The following is a 16,037-nucleotide window of genomic DNA, read 5'->3' as shown; positions in this document are numbered from 1 at the left end:
ACCATGAAGTTCCTCTCTAAAATCCTCTGCCCAAGATTCTTTCAGTTTGACCATTTCCATATTCTTGGAAAATGCCTAAACGCTGCCAAAGTCTTGGGAGTTTTTGCATCCACCTTTCTTTACATTCCTATTCACACTTTTTTTCTTTTTAGTAAAATCAATTATCAATGAAAGCATTTGGGCGCAATGCCTTATTCTTGTTCTTGCCTCATCTTTTTGTGCAATTAGTTCAGTCTGTCCATGTTGCTTGGCTTGGTCTGTTCCAGATGTAGACCAGGGCTTGATGGATCGCCTGCAGGAGATCAACAGAACTCTGTCCGGCCAACTTGGTCGGTTGAGGAACATCCAGAACACCGTGGAAGAGACAGAAAATCTGGCTGGGCAGGCCCAAGCCCGGGTGGACAGCACACAGGAACTGATTGAAACAGCTTCAGATATGCTGCAGAGAGCAAAGGTTGCAGTTGCTAATGTGGTGAGTGGTTCTTGTCTTCCTTTTTGAAAGAGCTAAAATTACTGAATTTGAGTGCATTGAATATTTCCTGATAGTTTGTCTGATACCAGCCCAGTGTCAAATGTTGAAAAACAGTACAAGGTGTTGGCAATCAAGGAGTAAGTGTGGTTGCATGTCAGCTTTGCGATATTGGCAACCTTGTGCTGAGTTCCTCTTTCTCTCTCTCATATGTCATGAGAGAGACATATGTCATATGTCATGTCATGAATAAGTGTTTTCTTGGGCCTCACTGTGTATTTCCATACCTACACCGACCAGGGGAAGAGGGAGAACCACACAAGACTTGCCTGTATCATCAAGGGCCCCATATTTCTCACCATGTCTAGCTCCAGTCCATACTTTAGACCCATTAGTAATCTGAGAAGGCAAGTAGCTACTGCTCATTTGTTTAAAAATATAAGAGACGTTAAAAGTCTGTTTGGTTCTTCTCTAGTCTATTACTCCACCAGAATCAACCAGTGACCCCAACAACATGACTCGCCTGGCAGAAGAAGCCCGCCAGCTAGCTGCTCGGTAAGCCCATTGCACCCTTAGCATACCTTCTGCACTTTTAACCCTCTTGGTGTTGGTGAATACCATGGGCTTCTTTCACGAAGGGTCCCACCTGATGGAACCACCTCCTCGTGGAGGTTCAGTCGTCCCACTCCATGATTTATTTTTGCCAGCAAGTGAAGACTACTTTCTTTACACAGGTTTTTGAGGAAGGAGCTTGAGCAGAAACTGAGAATTTTTAGGACAGCTGCTGGTTGTACTTTTTGGCCTGATGGATTAGCTGCTTTGTGATGGTGCTGCATTTTAGCCTATTTCCCTTGTTTTCTCCATTTGAACTGAGCGGGGAAAGGGCAGTTTTATAAATGTAATAAATAATATAGCAGCACATTGTGAAGGAACACAAGGCTGCCCCTCCTCAAGTCACTTTCATCTTTCTCTTGCAGCATACCTTAAAATCACACCTACCACGCTCCCTTTTACTGTTCTTCGCACTTGAACCACCAGCCCCTCTCTCCTTTGTGGGAACTGTTTCCTCCCTGCTCCCATTCTATCCCCCATTTGTTCTTACCTTGCCATTTTGCCCTAAGGTGAATAGAACAAGGGAGGCCCATAATGGAGCAGTCTCGGCATAGCCATAAACTGCTTGAATGGTGTTGCTTCTAATTATTTAACTGAGGGTTGCATCTTAACAAGGCATATTGATCTTTTCTGCAGTATAGAATGCACTTAAGCACTGTTTAGGTTACAAAGGAGTGTGTGCATGTATAAATAGCAGCTTCTACTTTTGAAATGCATGGTGCGCAGTTTCTCATTGTGCTTCTTTTAAAAAGAAAAAACTACGAAAAGCATACATGAAAGCATAACTAATGTGTTACATATATATTTTGTGCTCAGGTATATCTGTACATAAACTCAAAATGCTTTGTAAGAACTGGCCCTGAAGGGTGCAGTCTCGGCCAGATAAGCGAGTATATTACCTGTCTGCTCAAAGCGAGTATGTCATCAGTTTGTCCTCTTCCCCCACCTTCTGTTCTGATAACACTAGCAAGTATCTGCTAGCTCAGTCTGTTGTATGTCTCTTTCTTTCCCCTCCCCACCCCGTTCCCGCTTTTATATTAGTCACTTCCTGTTTCAACAGTCTTGTTGAGTAATGGCAATTATTTGGGAGAGACCAGGATCTGAATCCCCTTACATGAACAGAGACTGTTGGTCAACCAACTCACAAAACAATGATTGGTTTAAGCACTCTAGCCCATGAAAAGCTAGAGTGCTTCAACCACTTTTTAAAGTTCCTCCCTGTTTAATTTTAACCTGGGTTCTGTAAATCTTTCCCTCCCACCCACACCTTAAAAAAAATACTAACTGGAAAACAGTGGGTTTCTACAAGCTTTTGAAAGATAGCTATTATGTCAGTCCTTTGCAAGAAGTGGAGAGGCAGCCACCTCTAGCTATCATGAATGGCCAGCCAGTGGCATTGACAGCTTGGATCTTTGACACTTCTGAACAGGAGGATCCAGTGAGCCTGGCCTTGGCATGGAGCCAAGCCTCTACTGCTGCCTGCATCTCCTATGTTGTGCTGTGACTTGGCTAGAGAATACACCAGCAGAAAAGATGGAGTATTGCCTTTATGCAGCAGCACATTTGAGGTGCACTTGACAAAGAGGCTGGCTATTGCTATTTTAAGAATAGGCTGTGTTGGCTACATTCTCAGGGACAATTCAGGCAGTGTTCCTGAAACTGAGGTTTATGGCATGTTATCATTCGCTTTGAAAATGATGCCTAGGGTCTAACTCCGACTAGAATGTTTGGAGAGAAAACAATGGTGGTTCTCTAACCATTTAGTTTTGCTCTCCTAATACTGCTCCAGGCACAAGCAAGAAGCAGATGACATTGTTCGTGTAGCTAAAGAAGCAAATGATACGTCGACACAAGCATATAAGCTGCTCTTGGATACCCTGGCAGGAGAGAATCAGACCATGAATGACATCGGTGACCTTAATAGGAAGTAAGTATGAAGTGGAGACAGAAATTGAGATGGTTTATTTTTAAAATGTTTCATCTGTCCAACATGCTGCAGTGATCATAAGAAGCAGAATAGCTAAAATAGTTACTGTTTATGCAAAAACAGATGACAGTAATTTATATCCAGGAGCCTAAGGCATAAAACCTTTATCAGTATTAGGCTTAGGGAAGTTTTTAGGTGCACACACGAAGTGTATATCTACAATTGTAAAGTGTGAATGAGACCAAAGTGTCTTTAAAGAAATATGGTTCATTCACATACATTCCCAGGATTTACTGTAGCTCCCCATTCAGTGTACAGTTTGTGGCATACCTGGATTTGCTGCTGCAATTTGTGTGGAATGGCCTCATTAGATGCAGAACTAGCAATAAAGGTGCAGGGTTAAAAGCTAAAGGATTAAAACAAGGCTGCATTAAAGAACTTAAAAGTCTGGCTGAATACAACAGTTTCCCCCCCAAATAATTTTTATTTGTTTTTTCAAATACAGAATCACAAAAAACCCTAACAAAAACTCAGAACAAAATATAGAAAAAACCCAAATAATAAAAAATACAACATAAAAAACTCTCAAATCTTATATTGTTTACTTAACATTGTTGACTTACTCGATTCCCCCTCACTGCGTCCATTATATAATCCAATTAAGCAGTTTTCATCTTATCTCTTAAATTAATCTAACACATTTTATCATTAACATCCAAATATCCTATTCTAAAAATGTCATCTATTCTCCACCAACAATTAATCAAACTTATCCAAATCAAATATTATTTTCCCTGTCTTTATCCTCCACCGCCACCCCAAAGATCAAGTTTAAAGCATGGGCTTGGTGATACTAAGGTAAATGACCTGTACCTTTTAAATGGAAGCTGACTGGTTGCTTGTGCAGCTGTCCATCGATAGGTGCAGTGTATTCCCTGCCAGTTTCCATATTTAATTCAGTGATTTGTGTGTATTTGCATTGAACTGTTTAATTGTTTATCTAAAAGCGTCTCTGATTAACTTTATTAGAAAGGCTGCCCTATACTGCTAAACCATTGACCCATCAAGTTCAGTATGATGTGTTCTGACTGGCACCAGCTCTTTAAAGTCTTTTTAGTCTTTTAAGACTGTTCCAGGCACCAGTCTTTCCCAGCTCTGCTCCCTAATTTCTATGTTTAAAAGATGCCAGAGATTAAATGAGGGGCTCCTTGGGTGGAAAAGTGTTTGTTCAGCTACTGAGCTGCAGGCCCTTTTCCCCATCTGGTGCAGCCATACCCACCACCCCACTCCTTGAGCACAAGACCTGTTGCATCCAAAGCAGAAATAGTGCCTTAGACCAACAGGCCAAAGAGGAACAATAGTAAGGTTATCTTTGGTTCCTAGGTATAACCAGGCAAAAGACATTTCCCGAGATCTAGAAAAGCAGGCAAACAAAGTCCATGCAGATGCTGAGGAGGCTGGGAATAAGGCGCTGCAGATCTATGCCAACCTCACCAGTCTGCCATCTATAGACTCTGAGGAGCTAGAGGTATGTTTTTTTTATTGTCATCTTACTATTTTTTGAAATATACAACAACCAAACATAGTCAACACTAACAATATCAGGGCTGATCCCAAAGGGGGATAGGTTTCAAAGGTGCAATAGGACATGTATATTCATTTTTAAAGTTCTTCAGTCCAGTAAGTGTTTCCACAAGTTATAATGCATTCAAGGTGGGTGACATTATCCCATCTAATGTAAGAAATGGGCAGCTGCCAGGTGGCATAGAAGGACATTGGTACCAGTTTGCCTCTGGCCACCCCTCTTGGGCAAGTCAACTTTTCTACAAGTGCAACTGGCTGTTCTTGTGTCTTCTTGGAGCCTTGATAAGCTAGTTGTGGTGTGGCAGCATGTGGCTATCTCCAAACCTGCTGCCATAATCAATAAAATTAGCATCACTTTATTGCTTGTGTTGATTAAAACACCTAATAAAGGAGACAGGTTGCATATCTTTCCGAGCTAGAGATATGCTGAGTTGGGCTTTGTGTGGAGTTTGTTGAAAGAGCTTTAAAGCACCAATAAAACTGAAACTTGTTTTGCTTTTGTGGGTGACACCAGAGATAAATGGTTCAAGCTCTTGATGTCAGCTAAGAGATTATTTGTTTAATGCTTTTTGAAATATAATCACTTTGAGTAACCCTGGTAGACAAAAAAATAAAAGAAAGGTTTAAAGTACAGTACAGAACTCTTTATATTTTATGTCAATCAAACACTTTTAGAAAAAGATAGGAAAGTGATTCCGATACTGAGGAGGCTGCGCTATCACTCAGTGCCTGTCTTCCCCCACACTTCTGGTGTACAGAGGTGCTGGGAACCATGAGACATGAACTTCTTATGATTGCCAGTGCCTCTGCTCCACATGCTGGCAGCGGCGGCGGCAGCAGCAGCAGCAGCAGCAGCAGCAGCAGCAAAGGCCCTACTGCAGTACCCAGATGTGCCTTCTTCCCACCAATTTAGTAAGTCAGGCAGAAGATTAGTGGACTGGAAGGCACATGTTGAGCACTATAGCAAAGGCCAGGTCGACTCCTTACCCTTCATAGTGTTCAACTAAGTTTTCTTTTCCTAGTAGATGCACCGAAATTAATGAACACTACTAAATTGGCTTCACCAACTTTAGTGGGTTTACTCTGGGTAAAGTTTAGTTGAATACCGTCCCCCATATGGAAGTTGGATTATGTTGCCAGACACCTAAAATACATTCTGCAATATGTTTGGGGAAAATCAAAACTGAAGCAGAAAGCAGTGGTGGTCCAGCCATCACCAGATATAAGGATGTGCTGCAGATAACACTGCAGTATCTGATCCTGGTTTGAGGTCTTTTTAAAGGGTGGTTTTGATCCAGCTCATCAGATACAATGTTTGTAAATTCAGCCCCTTGGAAATGAGCCATAAAACGTGTAATACACAGCTGCTGCTTTCACAAAAGCCATTTCTCTTCCTGTTTTCTCCATGTGCAGAATGAGGCGAATAAGATCAAGAAGGAAGCCAGAGAACTGGATCAACTCATTAACAGGAAGCTGAAGGATTATGAGGAACTAAGAGAAGACATGAAAGGGAAAGAGCAGGAAGTACAGAACCTTTTGGAGAAGGGCAAGACTGAACAGCAGGTCAGTTCTACCTTTATGTAAGCTCTTGCCCTGACAAAAGCCATAAATGCATGTTAAAACAGGGGTGGCTTAACTGCTCTCAACCTTTGAAAACTTGTTTTAACCAATTCATGGAGAGGTATGGTGGACATGTGTTTAGGGCTTTTTTTGATCATGTGTTCTGTAGAATGGCTGCACCATGCGCAGAACAGAGCTAGGTGCAAAGTGTTTATGGAGAGACAGCATGGGCCCCAGAGCCTAGGAAAAGTGGCCTGGAGACGAGGAAAGGATGGGTGGAGAGATAGTAGGCAGTAAGGGAGAAACAATTTGCTGTAAAAGGTAAGTGACGGTTTTAGTGTCCAAGCCAAAAGAGACCATAGTGGTGTAAACTAGTATACACACCTGTTAGTAAAGCAGAATCAGCAGTCAAAAACAGAGTTGGGGAGGATGAAGGACCTTTCCTATTCTTTAGCATCTTTGTCCTTAAAATATATGAACTGTTTTAAAAGGTTTAGATTTTGTTCTTGTGACTGTGCAAATATACTTTCTTAACTTCCTTGTAAGCTGCTTTAGTCACATGATAATCAGAGACTCTTAGGTTCAGCATGGTTTAGAGGCCACTTCCTCCATTGTGTCTGATTGCATCCTCCTTGAAATCCACTGAAGAAAGAAGCCTTGTCAGTGCCTCTCTCCTCTCTGCTATGGAACCCACCCCCACCATAAGCTTTGGGCTGCCTTGTGGGGCTAGAATTAAGGTGGGGGAAGCTTAGGAAAATTTCACTAATTTGCTAGGGACTTGACTCCTGTCCCTGCCCCTTTGGGAAAACATTGAAGCTGCCCAGAGCGGGTGGGGTACAAATAAAACAACAACAATCTCAGACTGTGGCAGGAATCCACCCAGCACTCATGGGAAAATGTGGTGTGATCTCTTAGAGTAATCAAGTGAAACGTTTAACACATGGCATGATAAAAGTCTGTAATTTTATTAGGACAAGTTACTTGTTGTTACAATTGATTTCTCAAAATTTGTCTTCTGTACCATGAAAATAAATAAAAGTAGTATTTTAAAAAAAGAATAAAAAATAGAAATTAAATAGAAACAGTCTGTGCATTATACATGCTATATGAGGGCATTGTAGAGAGGGAGAGAGAGAGAGCTTATGGATGACCTGCTGCCTTGTGTGTGTTTGCACAGACTGCTGACCAGCTCTTGGCTCGAGCAGATGCTGCCAAGGCTCTGGCTGAAGAAGCCTCCAAGAAGGGGAGCAACACACTCCAGGAGGCCAATGACATTCTCAACAACTTGAAAGGTAGGCAGCGTGACGTCCTGATGAGTCATTTTGCAGAATGCAGCCTGACCTCCCTGAGTGACTCAGCCCTCTCTTTGGGGGGAAATGGGCCAGAATCAGAATATTGTTCCACAGGACATGTTTTTCCTATTACTACCGACTGTCCTGCTGTCATGTCAGTATTATGCCAGTGAAAATTACATGTTTGGGACGGAGTGTACGCCCTGATTTTGTGGAAGTGCAGAAGTTAGCTTCCTGGGAGGGCCATATGTCAGTGGTTTGAGCATATGCATGGAAACCTGGTGGGTTTGCCAAATAGCTTAGCAAGCTTCATAACTGGACACAGATTTGAACTTTGATCTCAGTCAAAAACTCCAACAACTGTAGCAGGATTCCCAAGGTGTAAATTAACAGTAATACATTTCAGCCCTTGTACATGTTTCCTTCTGACAAATTTACTGTAGCCGTGTACATGACAAGACAGTAAAGGATAAGAGAATAACTTGTGAGGATCTTTTGTAAGCCCCTCTGAAAGCTTCTCGGGGTCAACAGCATATTTTAAGTATTTTAAATGGGGGCAGGGGGCTGGGAGAGACACCAGTTTCTTCTCACCCACTTGCATTCCAGTGGGTTTCTAAGACCTTCTAAAACAAAACAGTGTTTCATGGCGGATCTGTCTGTCAATGGCTGTTAGCAACAGTAGCTATTTGGACCTTCCCTGTTTGGAAGCAATATACCTCTGAATATCAGATCCTAGGGATAAGCAAGTGGGGGGGGCACTGTTGCTTTCATGTCTTGCCTATGGGCTTCCCAGAGGCATCTGATTGACCACAGTTGGAAATAGAAGGCTGGGTTAGATGGATTTTTGTTTGATCCAGTGGGGCCTCTCTTACATTTCCCCCCCCCCCCAGACTTCGACAAGAGAGTGAATGATAACAAGACTGCAGCTCAGGAGGCTCTAAGGAGAATACCTGCCATTACCCAGACCATCTTGGAGGCCAACAATAAGACACGGCAAGCGGAATTGGCACTAGGCAATGCTGCTGCGGATGCCAGAGAAGCAAAGAACAAAGCTGCTGATTCTGAGAGAATTGCTAATTCTGTGCAGAAGGTGAGTCTTGTGCATCAGTGGTAAAGTACATCCTTTGTATAAGGCTCCATGTTCAGTCTCTAGTAAATACTGGGCTAGCTGGACCATTGATCTGAAGCAACATATTGAGGAGCTTCATTTGTTCCAAAGTATTTTTTGTGGTACAGTTTTTCCTGAATTATCTGTCCTCAGACTGCAGATGTGAATAACATGTCTGAACAGTTCATGAAATGAACTCTCAGTACACAAAATACTAGCATGTCAGGACAAAAGTTCCCAACTTGCTGGTTTTCACGTCTGTGGAATTTACTTTCTCCATTTTCCAAACACATCATACCTCCTGTCCATATTGCCTGAAGTGGCAATAGCACATAGTCATTCACATAATTATTCTGCATAAATAGATCAGCTCTTGGCAATATGTAATAGACAAGAAGCTGTCTTCTCCGAGACCAACTGCTGTTTTAGCATTAGTGGAAGTCAAAAGCTGACATTTCTCTACTGGCAAGCAATTGATAAAGAAGCCTGCTCAGTTCTCTTGCTCTTAATGATGTCCAGAACAGAGAGAGCTTTCCTATAACATTAAAGGGCCAAATACCATGGCAGGCTATTCTTTCTTACCCTGCTGAGAAACACAGCTCAGTGGCAGAGCATATGATTTGCATGTGGAAAACCCCTGGCATTAATCCGTTGTGGCTCCAGGTAAAGATGGTTATGAAGGCTGGGGATGATCCCTGCATGAGTCACTAGAAAGGTACGTCCTGGCACATTGGGACAAGTACTAGACTGTGTGGACCCCCTGATCATTCTAACTGTACAGGGCAACCTCATATAGTCACATATAATCAATATTAGTACTTCAAATGAAGTTTTAAGATCAGGTTTTAAGAGCAGTGAAGGAATTAACTGGAGGGCGAACACGTACCAGTCTTGCATTGACTTCATTAGGCAGAGCCCAGTGCTGGTGTTGATTGGAACTCAGGAACAAATTGCATGCATGTTTGGACCAGCTGTGCAGGCTCTTCATCCTTTCATATATACTTGCTTTGTTCAGGTATTTTTATTTATCTTTTAAATGGTTTTGGTCTCTGCCCGTTCTAGAACGCTGCTTCAACAAAAGCTGATGCTGACAAGACCTTCTCCACTGTTGCTGAGCTGGACAAAGAAGTGGGTGACATGTTGCAGCAGCTGGATGCAGCAGAGAAAGAGCTAAAGGCGAAACAGGAAAGCGCTGATCAAGATATGATGATGGCAGGAATGGTGAGTTACTTTGTCTGCTTCAAAAAACAAAACACCATTGATTTTGGAGGGTTAGATTGGCATATTGTTAATCTGCAATATCAACACATGCAGTATGTTGGATTTTTTAAAAGAGATTTTACACAAACCATGCATGGCTGCCTGCCCTTCAAAGAAGTCTCATGCCATTTGGAAATCATTTTCTTCTTTTCACTTTCCCATCCTCTCACCTTTGTCTTCCTGGGCAACTCCCTTGTCTTCCAGCAGAAATGACATTGCATGATGCTGCAGTGTTCGAGACAGAGTTGACACATGCATGCTCATTACTCAGGGACTTATGTGTGTTAGAGTTACTCACTGCAAATTAAACACCACAGGTAGTGTCTTTTTAGCTGGTTCATGTGGTCAGCCACAAGTAATTGATATGGAATTCTACACATGCCTATGTGAATTCAGTTGTAATATCCATTTGAATTTATTTATTTTAATTCCCCAGGCTTCAGAGGCAGCTCAGGAAGCAGAAGCCAATGCAAGGAAAGCCAAGACCTCTGTTAGCAGCTTGCTGAGCATGATTAATGACCTCCTTGAGAAGCTAGGTATGTATCTTCAGCTGGTAAATGCTAGAGAGTTTGCGCTTCTCACCCTGAATAGTGTGGCATTTGGGGTATTGCCTTGTGATGTGAAACAAACCCCTTTCCTGTTTGTTTGTTTGTTTGTTTGTTTGTTTGTTTGTTTGTTTGTTTGTTTTTTCAAGCCATTGCTATACCTGGCTAACAGGTTTGTGTAGCTGGGCACCTAGTCTAATTTTGTGGACTTACTCAAAGGACTTCAATAAAATGCTTATCAACAATAGTGTACAGTGACTTGAGCTGACAAAGCTGAAATTATAATAGACAAGTGGGGCTTAATGTAAAACTGCACACATATTTATTTTACATATTAAGATATGTATCTGTCTGGCATCTGTCTGAAAGTCCATTCCCAGTATTCAATACAATCTGACTGTCTGAAACAAAACCTAGATGGACAAATCTATGAATGTGCAATGATTGACTCCCATTCCCAGCGCTGTCTATTGACTGCACCACTTTACATCCATTGCTGTTTTACTCTTAGTGCCATGTTGTTGTGAGGGCAAAACCTGCCAGCTAACCCTGACAATGGGGTTCCAGACTCCAGGCCTCCACTGTCAGGGATTCCATACAAGGGTAGAGATGTTTTTGTGTTCAAATCACAGAAAGTTGTACGGCATCCCCTTGGGAGCCCTTGCAGTATGCAAGACTTCACTCTGCAAATCAACATGCTTGCCAGGTTAACGGGTACACTGATAGCTAGTAGTGTGTACATATAGCACTAGGATGGCTCTGTCCCCCTGTTTGCTCCCCTTGCCACCCCCACAACCCCTACTCTCTAACCAGTCCACAAGAGACTTTTATTTGCTGAATTGGCTGCCCAATCAAGAATTATCCCAGCTTCCCCCCCCCCGCCGCCCTTTTTTTTGCAACCACATTTTGCACCTGTTTTCACCTTTATGTCCACAACAATAATTTCTTGTACAGTTTACTGCTTCATAAGTCCATAGACTTGGCCTGTAAAAAAGAACGGGTGGGCTGAATGATTAAATGCAGGGAATGGGCAATCAGTTGTTTATGTTGTTGTTTAATCTTCGCATTGTAAAAAGGGGAAAAAAATAGTTAAGGATGTATGTGTATAGGGAACTTTTTCTCAAACAGCGGAAATAAAGTTCAAATAACATTTAAATTTCACAATGTAAAATGTTTGTACATAATAATGTGAATTTCTGAGTGTGCAGTTTAAGAGACATTGAACTGAGTGTTCTGATGTTACACAATTCTGAATTTTGATACACAACTTATGTCTCAAATTTAAACAATTTGAATGCAATAGTTAGAGGAATTTTAGAAACGATTTGGCAAGCTAGGAAGCTCAGGTTTTTGAATTATTTTGCTTTTTTAGTCTCTTTCTGTTTTGCATTTGACCGGTGGAAATTACTTCTGTATCAGAATGAAGTGGGCCTTGATAAAAAAAAAACATTGTAATTTTGTATGTTGCTCCCATTACAGGGCGTGTGGAACCTGTGGACTTGAGCAAACTGAATGAGATTGAGGATACTTTGAACACTGCCAAAAACCAGATGAGGGACAGCAATTTGGACCGGAAAGTCTCTGATCTGGAGAAGGCAGCTGAAAAGCAAGCCAGTGCCATCAATGAATATGACAGGGACATTAACACCATTAGGAAAGACATTAGCAATTTAGAGGACATCAAGAAGACCTTACCAACTGGCTGTTTCAACACCCCGTCCATTGAAAAACCCTAAGGATGTGCTAAAGGCAGGGGGGACGTTCCCTCAATGACTGGTGGAGCAGTTCTTTTGGCTGTGGAGTGCCTTAATTCCTAGGTTATCTTCTTCAGGACCCCCACCTCATCTCCCACACAGCTATCAGTTCTTTCTTTCCCATTTCAAGGGAGAAAATTGCAAGTTTCTGAATAAACACAAATTAAATATCCAGCCTTCGGGCATCAGAAGGGTTTAAAGATATGAAATGTATACACTCCCTTGCTCAAAACACTCCATTTTCTCCTCTTCTCCCAGAAAAGACTCCCCTTTGATTTGCATAATGATGTGAAATATTATGGACTGTTGTGCTGAATTACAGAAAGGGCTATGAGAACTGATACATAGTGGGGGCAGTCACAGGCGTCTCCTTTTTCACACACACACACACACACACACACACACACACACACACACACACACGTATCTCTCTCCCATACCCCATATCACAATTTCTCTGTTCTTTTTGTTTCTATGAAGGAAAATGTTTGGCTACCAAAGTATTAAATTGTAACGGCCAGTATAGCTACAATTTGTAAGAAATGCTGATGGCCATCAGAAAAGAAGAAAAAGTCAACTTGATTAAACCACCACTTTGGTAGCCAGCTGCCAATTTTAAAGAAACTTTCTAGAGTGCAATATGTATATGTATATCTTGATTCTGAGAAACAGTTTTCTCAGAAATGTTTTAGGGGAGTCATGAGGAAGGAGTGGTGTGTTAGGTCTCCATGGTGCTATACCTTGGCCTGCCTTCATGAGAACACAGGCAGAAATTTTAATTCTTCAAGACAGAAGGATCTACCTGTGATCAGAATTGTTCCTGTCACCAGCCAGTCACTAGTAATATTCAAGAGGTATCTTCCAGGGACAGATAATTTAATATGAACAGATTCTGTCTTTCTCTCTTGGGGGCAGGGGAAGCCCCTGAATCAGACTTTTTCTCTCCCCCCCCCCTTTTGAAAGAAACATCCACTATCCAGAGAGTACTTTTTTTGCTAGACTTGCCTGTGAAATTTGAAGTCAACATAATCTTCTCTGGTAGAAAATAAACTCAAAATGTTTGCAGAGTTCTCTTTCTGCCGATTGAATCATATCATTTTGCCATGGTAGGTTTACCTCTTGTGTAAAAGAGGAGTAATGACAAAATATAGCTGATCCATCTTTCTAGGAAAAATAATTGGTCAGACCTGATTCTAGGGGTAAATAACTCCCAAGAGTTCACAGTATTTACTAACTGAGCTGGTGGTTGCTTGGTATGAATTTCTGCCCCACTCAGAATGCCCCCTCTCCCACTTGGATTAAGCTTCCTTGTGGGGGGAAGAATTCTTCCACGTTGTCTCTCTTCTCCACCCCCACTCTCCCTTTTAATTCTGAACTGGAGGAAATTATCTGCCTCTGCGGTTTCCTCAAGAGAAAGGCCTGATGCTTCCCCCCCCTGCCTTTTGAGATCTGCATATACCCACCCTTAAACACTATGCAACTTTGTACGTTTGCGTAGAGGGGAAGAAATTTATTATCTGACACACACACTGGTGCTATTAATTATTTCAAATTTATATTTTTGTGTGAATGTGGGATTTTGTGTCTTTTTTTTATTATGATTATAGTGTGAGGAAAAGTCTGTTTCTCTCTCTCTTGCCCCTCTCCAGCCTTCCCCATGTAAATATGCTTGGCCTTGCTTCCAGAGTGGCTGTTCTCTCATGGCTTCCTCTTAACCGCCACACTGCGTACATCCTCTTCTCCTCCAGTTTATTATTCCTTTGGCAGTGAGGGTCACTCCCATACTGGTAGCTAATAGTATTCCATTTCTCTGCCTTGCCAGCCGAGAGGCAAGTTGCCCTTCTCCTCCTCTTCTAAAGCCACTTGACACCTAAAGGATTCAGAGGGGTGTAGCTCACGATGCCTAGGGCCATTTTGGGTGATACTTTGCCCTGGGAGACACTGCCTGGGCTGAAATGGGGAGCAGGCCTCCAACTTGTGCGCCTCCTCTGCCCCACACCTCCTTCCTCCACTGTGAGCAGAAATGGGAGAACCAGAATACAGGCAGATACAGAGTTCTCTCAGCGGACTTTGGCCTGCACAGAGGGTACAGGAAGGAGACCCACAGGCCTGAGGCCTCCTCCCCATGACTTCTGCTTTGGGGGGTGAAGGCATCACCCAAACTGGCCCTTTGTTTGTGGTCTTGGTATTATGAATGGTTATAGGCTTCCTGCTGGCTCTGAAGAGGAAATGTGACATGGGCCTAGTTCTTACTCGGGTGGTTTAACCTATGTCTGAGCTGGTACCATATCTCCATGCAGTTTTGTTTTTGTTTTTCAATAGAAAAACTTTTCTCTCAGACGTGGCTACATATAGGGAAATTAAGGAGCATTCAATCATGGGAGCCATTTACGGAAGGGGTGCCAGCCGGCCACATACTTTCCACCCCAATGAGAGCTAGACCATTACTGTAGATTTAGTAGCAGGTCTCTCTGAATACAGGGAGATAGGCAAAATTGCTTTGGCCTTGGTTTTTACGGCACCTCCAGGGCCAGAGAGAGATGTTCCAGCCAGATCTTAATTTTACCCAAGCAACTTCTTCAACAGTTTACATAAAGCCGACTTGCATGCATACAGGCAAACAGAACCGAAAGCCATGAATTGGAAATGGCTTTTTGCTGTGGCATGTCACACTTGACTTCAGTATTTTTTAGATGGCTGGATCTTAACGGTATCTCCTCTCTGCCAAATAGAAGGGGATGATTACAGTTCACTCCTTGGTGTGCTTCTAGTCCTTTCCTTGCCTTTCTAGTATTCCCCCCCCCTTTCTCTTAAACAGGTTTTAACAGATTTTTTTTTATTTTTAAATAAATAAATAAAAAGGCCTTTATAAGAATTTACAAATATTGCGTTAACAGCTATTATCACGTTTGTATAGGTCCAAGTTATTTCTCTGCATAACAAAATGATGCAACAGCTGTTCACGGGAGACACCTGCTGAAGAGTTCCCTTCATTTTATTTTTTATTCTCAACTGTGAGCACCTCAAAAAGTGCCTTCACTCCAGTTTTAGACTTAAATCTGTGGTCTTGCTGTCTGGGGGCAGTGAACAAAAACAACAAAAATGCAACACTTGGCAGTTTTATGTATAAAACAGTATTTCTTATTTATAATAAAGACTGAATATTTGTAACCCCTCATATGCTGGGTTCTTAGTATTTACTGTGTGTGTGTGTGTGTGTGTGTGTGAGAGAGAGAGAGAGAGAGAGAGAGAGAGAGAGAGAGAGAGAGAGAGAGAGAGCATGTACCAGCTGTCCAAATATATTTGCTTTTCCTATCGGATTTGTATATGGGGGTGGAACGGTCTCATTTTACCTTACCACCTTTTTGTGGAAGGAAACCTGAGCTAAAAAGGATTTTAGCATGGAACTTCAACCAATTTCTAAATGGCTTCAAGATTTACCGTAATTTCACATTTTTTGAAATATCCCCCTATGTAGTGGCTAAAATGCTCACTTCGAATTCTAGAGACTTCTGGAATAACTGGAGATTTCAGTGACTGATTCACCATGACCTCTAAAACTTTTTCCTGGGTATTATTTATATTTTATTAAGAAAACTTCATTTATAAGAAGATAAGATTGAGGAAAAAGAAAAAAAGTGAACGAGAATTTTAGAAAGAAACAATACTGGGTAACCATAACCAGCTCAGACCCCATCAGTATATATTTGATAGGAATTTTTTACCACAGTGTTCACATCATTGTGCAGTTCTTAACACTGAATCTCATCTGTCATCTTATTGGCCATTCACTTAGCTTAGATCATTTTGGATCTGTTCACAGTCCGCTTTTGAATGTGCCATCCTAAATAACTCCAAATTATCTAAGAACTCATTCCTTACCTCTGACACAGGGTTTATGAATAAGTTGCAATACAGATCCTCGA

General features: G+C 41.9%; 1 protein-coding gene across 1 annotated transcript in view; it reads left to right on the top strand.

Annotated features, from left to right (window-relative positions):
* The window catches only part of LAMC1 (laminin subunit gamma 1), a 139,768-nt gene extending 124,479 nt beyond the window's left edge, over nt 1–15,289 (top strand). The window contains exons 19-28 of the mRNA XM_035123885.3: nt 267–472; nt 945–1,024; nt 2,871–3,008; nt 4,392–4,536; nt 6,006–6,155; nt 7,330–7,444; nt 8,335–8,534; nt 9,615–9,773; nt 10,249–10,348; nt 11,837–15,289. Coding sequence (XP_034979776.2) covers nt 267–472; nt 945–1,024; nt 2,871–3,008; nt 4,392–4,536; nt 6,006–6,155; nt 7,330–7,444; nt 8,335–8,534; nt 9,615–9,773; nt 10,249–10,348; nt 11,837–12,093 — 1,550 coding nt within the window. The 3' untranslated portion in view covers nt 12,094–15,289. The remainder of the gene's footprint in view (nt 1–266; nt 473–944; nt 1,025–2,870; nt 3,009–4,391; nt 4,537–6,005; nt 6,156–7,329; nt 7,445–8,334; nt 8,535–9,614; nt 9,774–10,248; nt 10,349–11,836) is intronic.
* The last annotated feature ends 748 nt before the right edge of the window (nt 15,290–16,037 follow it).

Source organism: Zootoca vivipara, chromosome 7 (genome assembly GCF_965207765.1).
Source record: "Zootoca vivipara chromosome 7, rZooViv2.hap1.1, whole genome shotgun sequence".
Classification (NCBI taxonomy): domain Eukaryota; kingdom Metazoa; phylum Chordata; class Lepidosauria; order Squamata; family Lacertidae; genus Zootoca; species Zootoca vivipara.
This window is presented reverse-complemented; position numbering and strand designations above follow the sequence as displayed.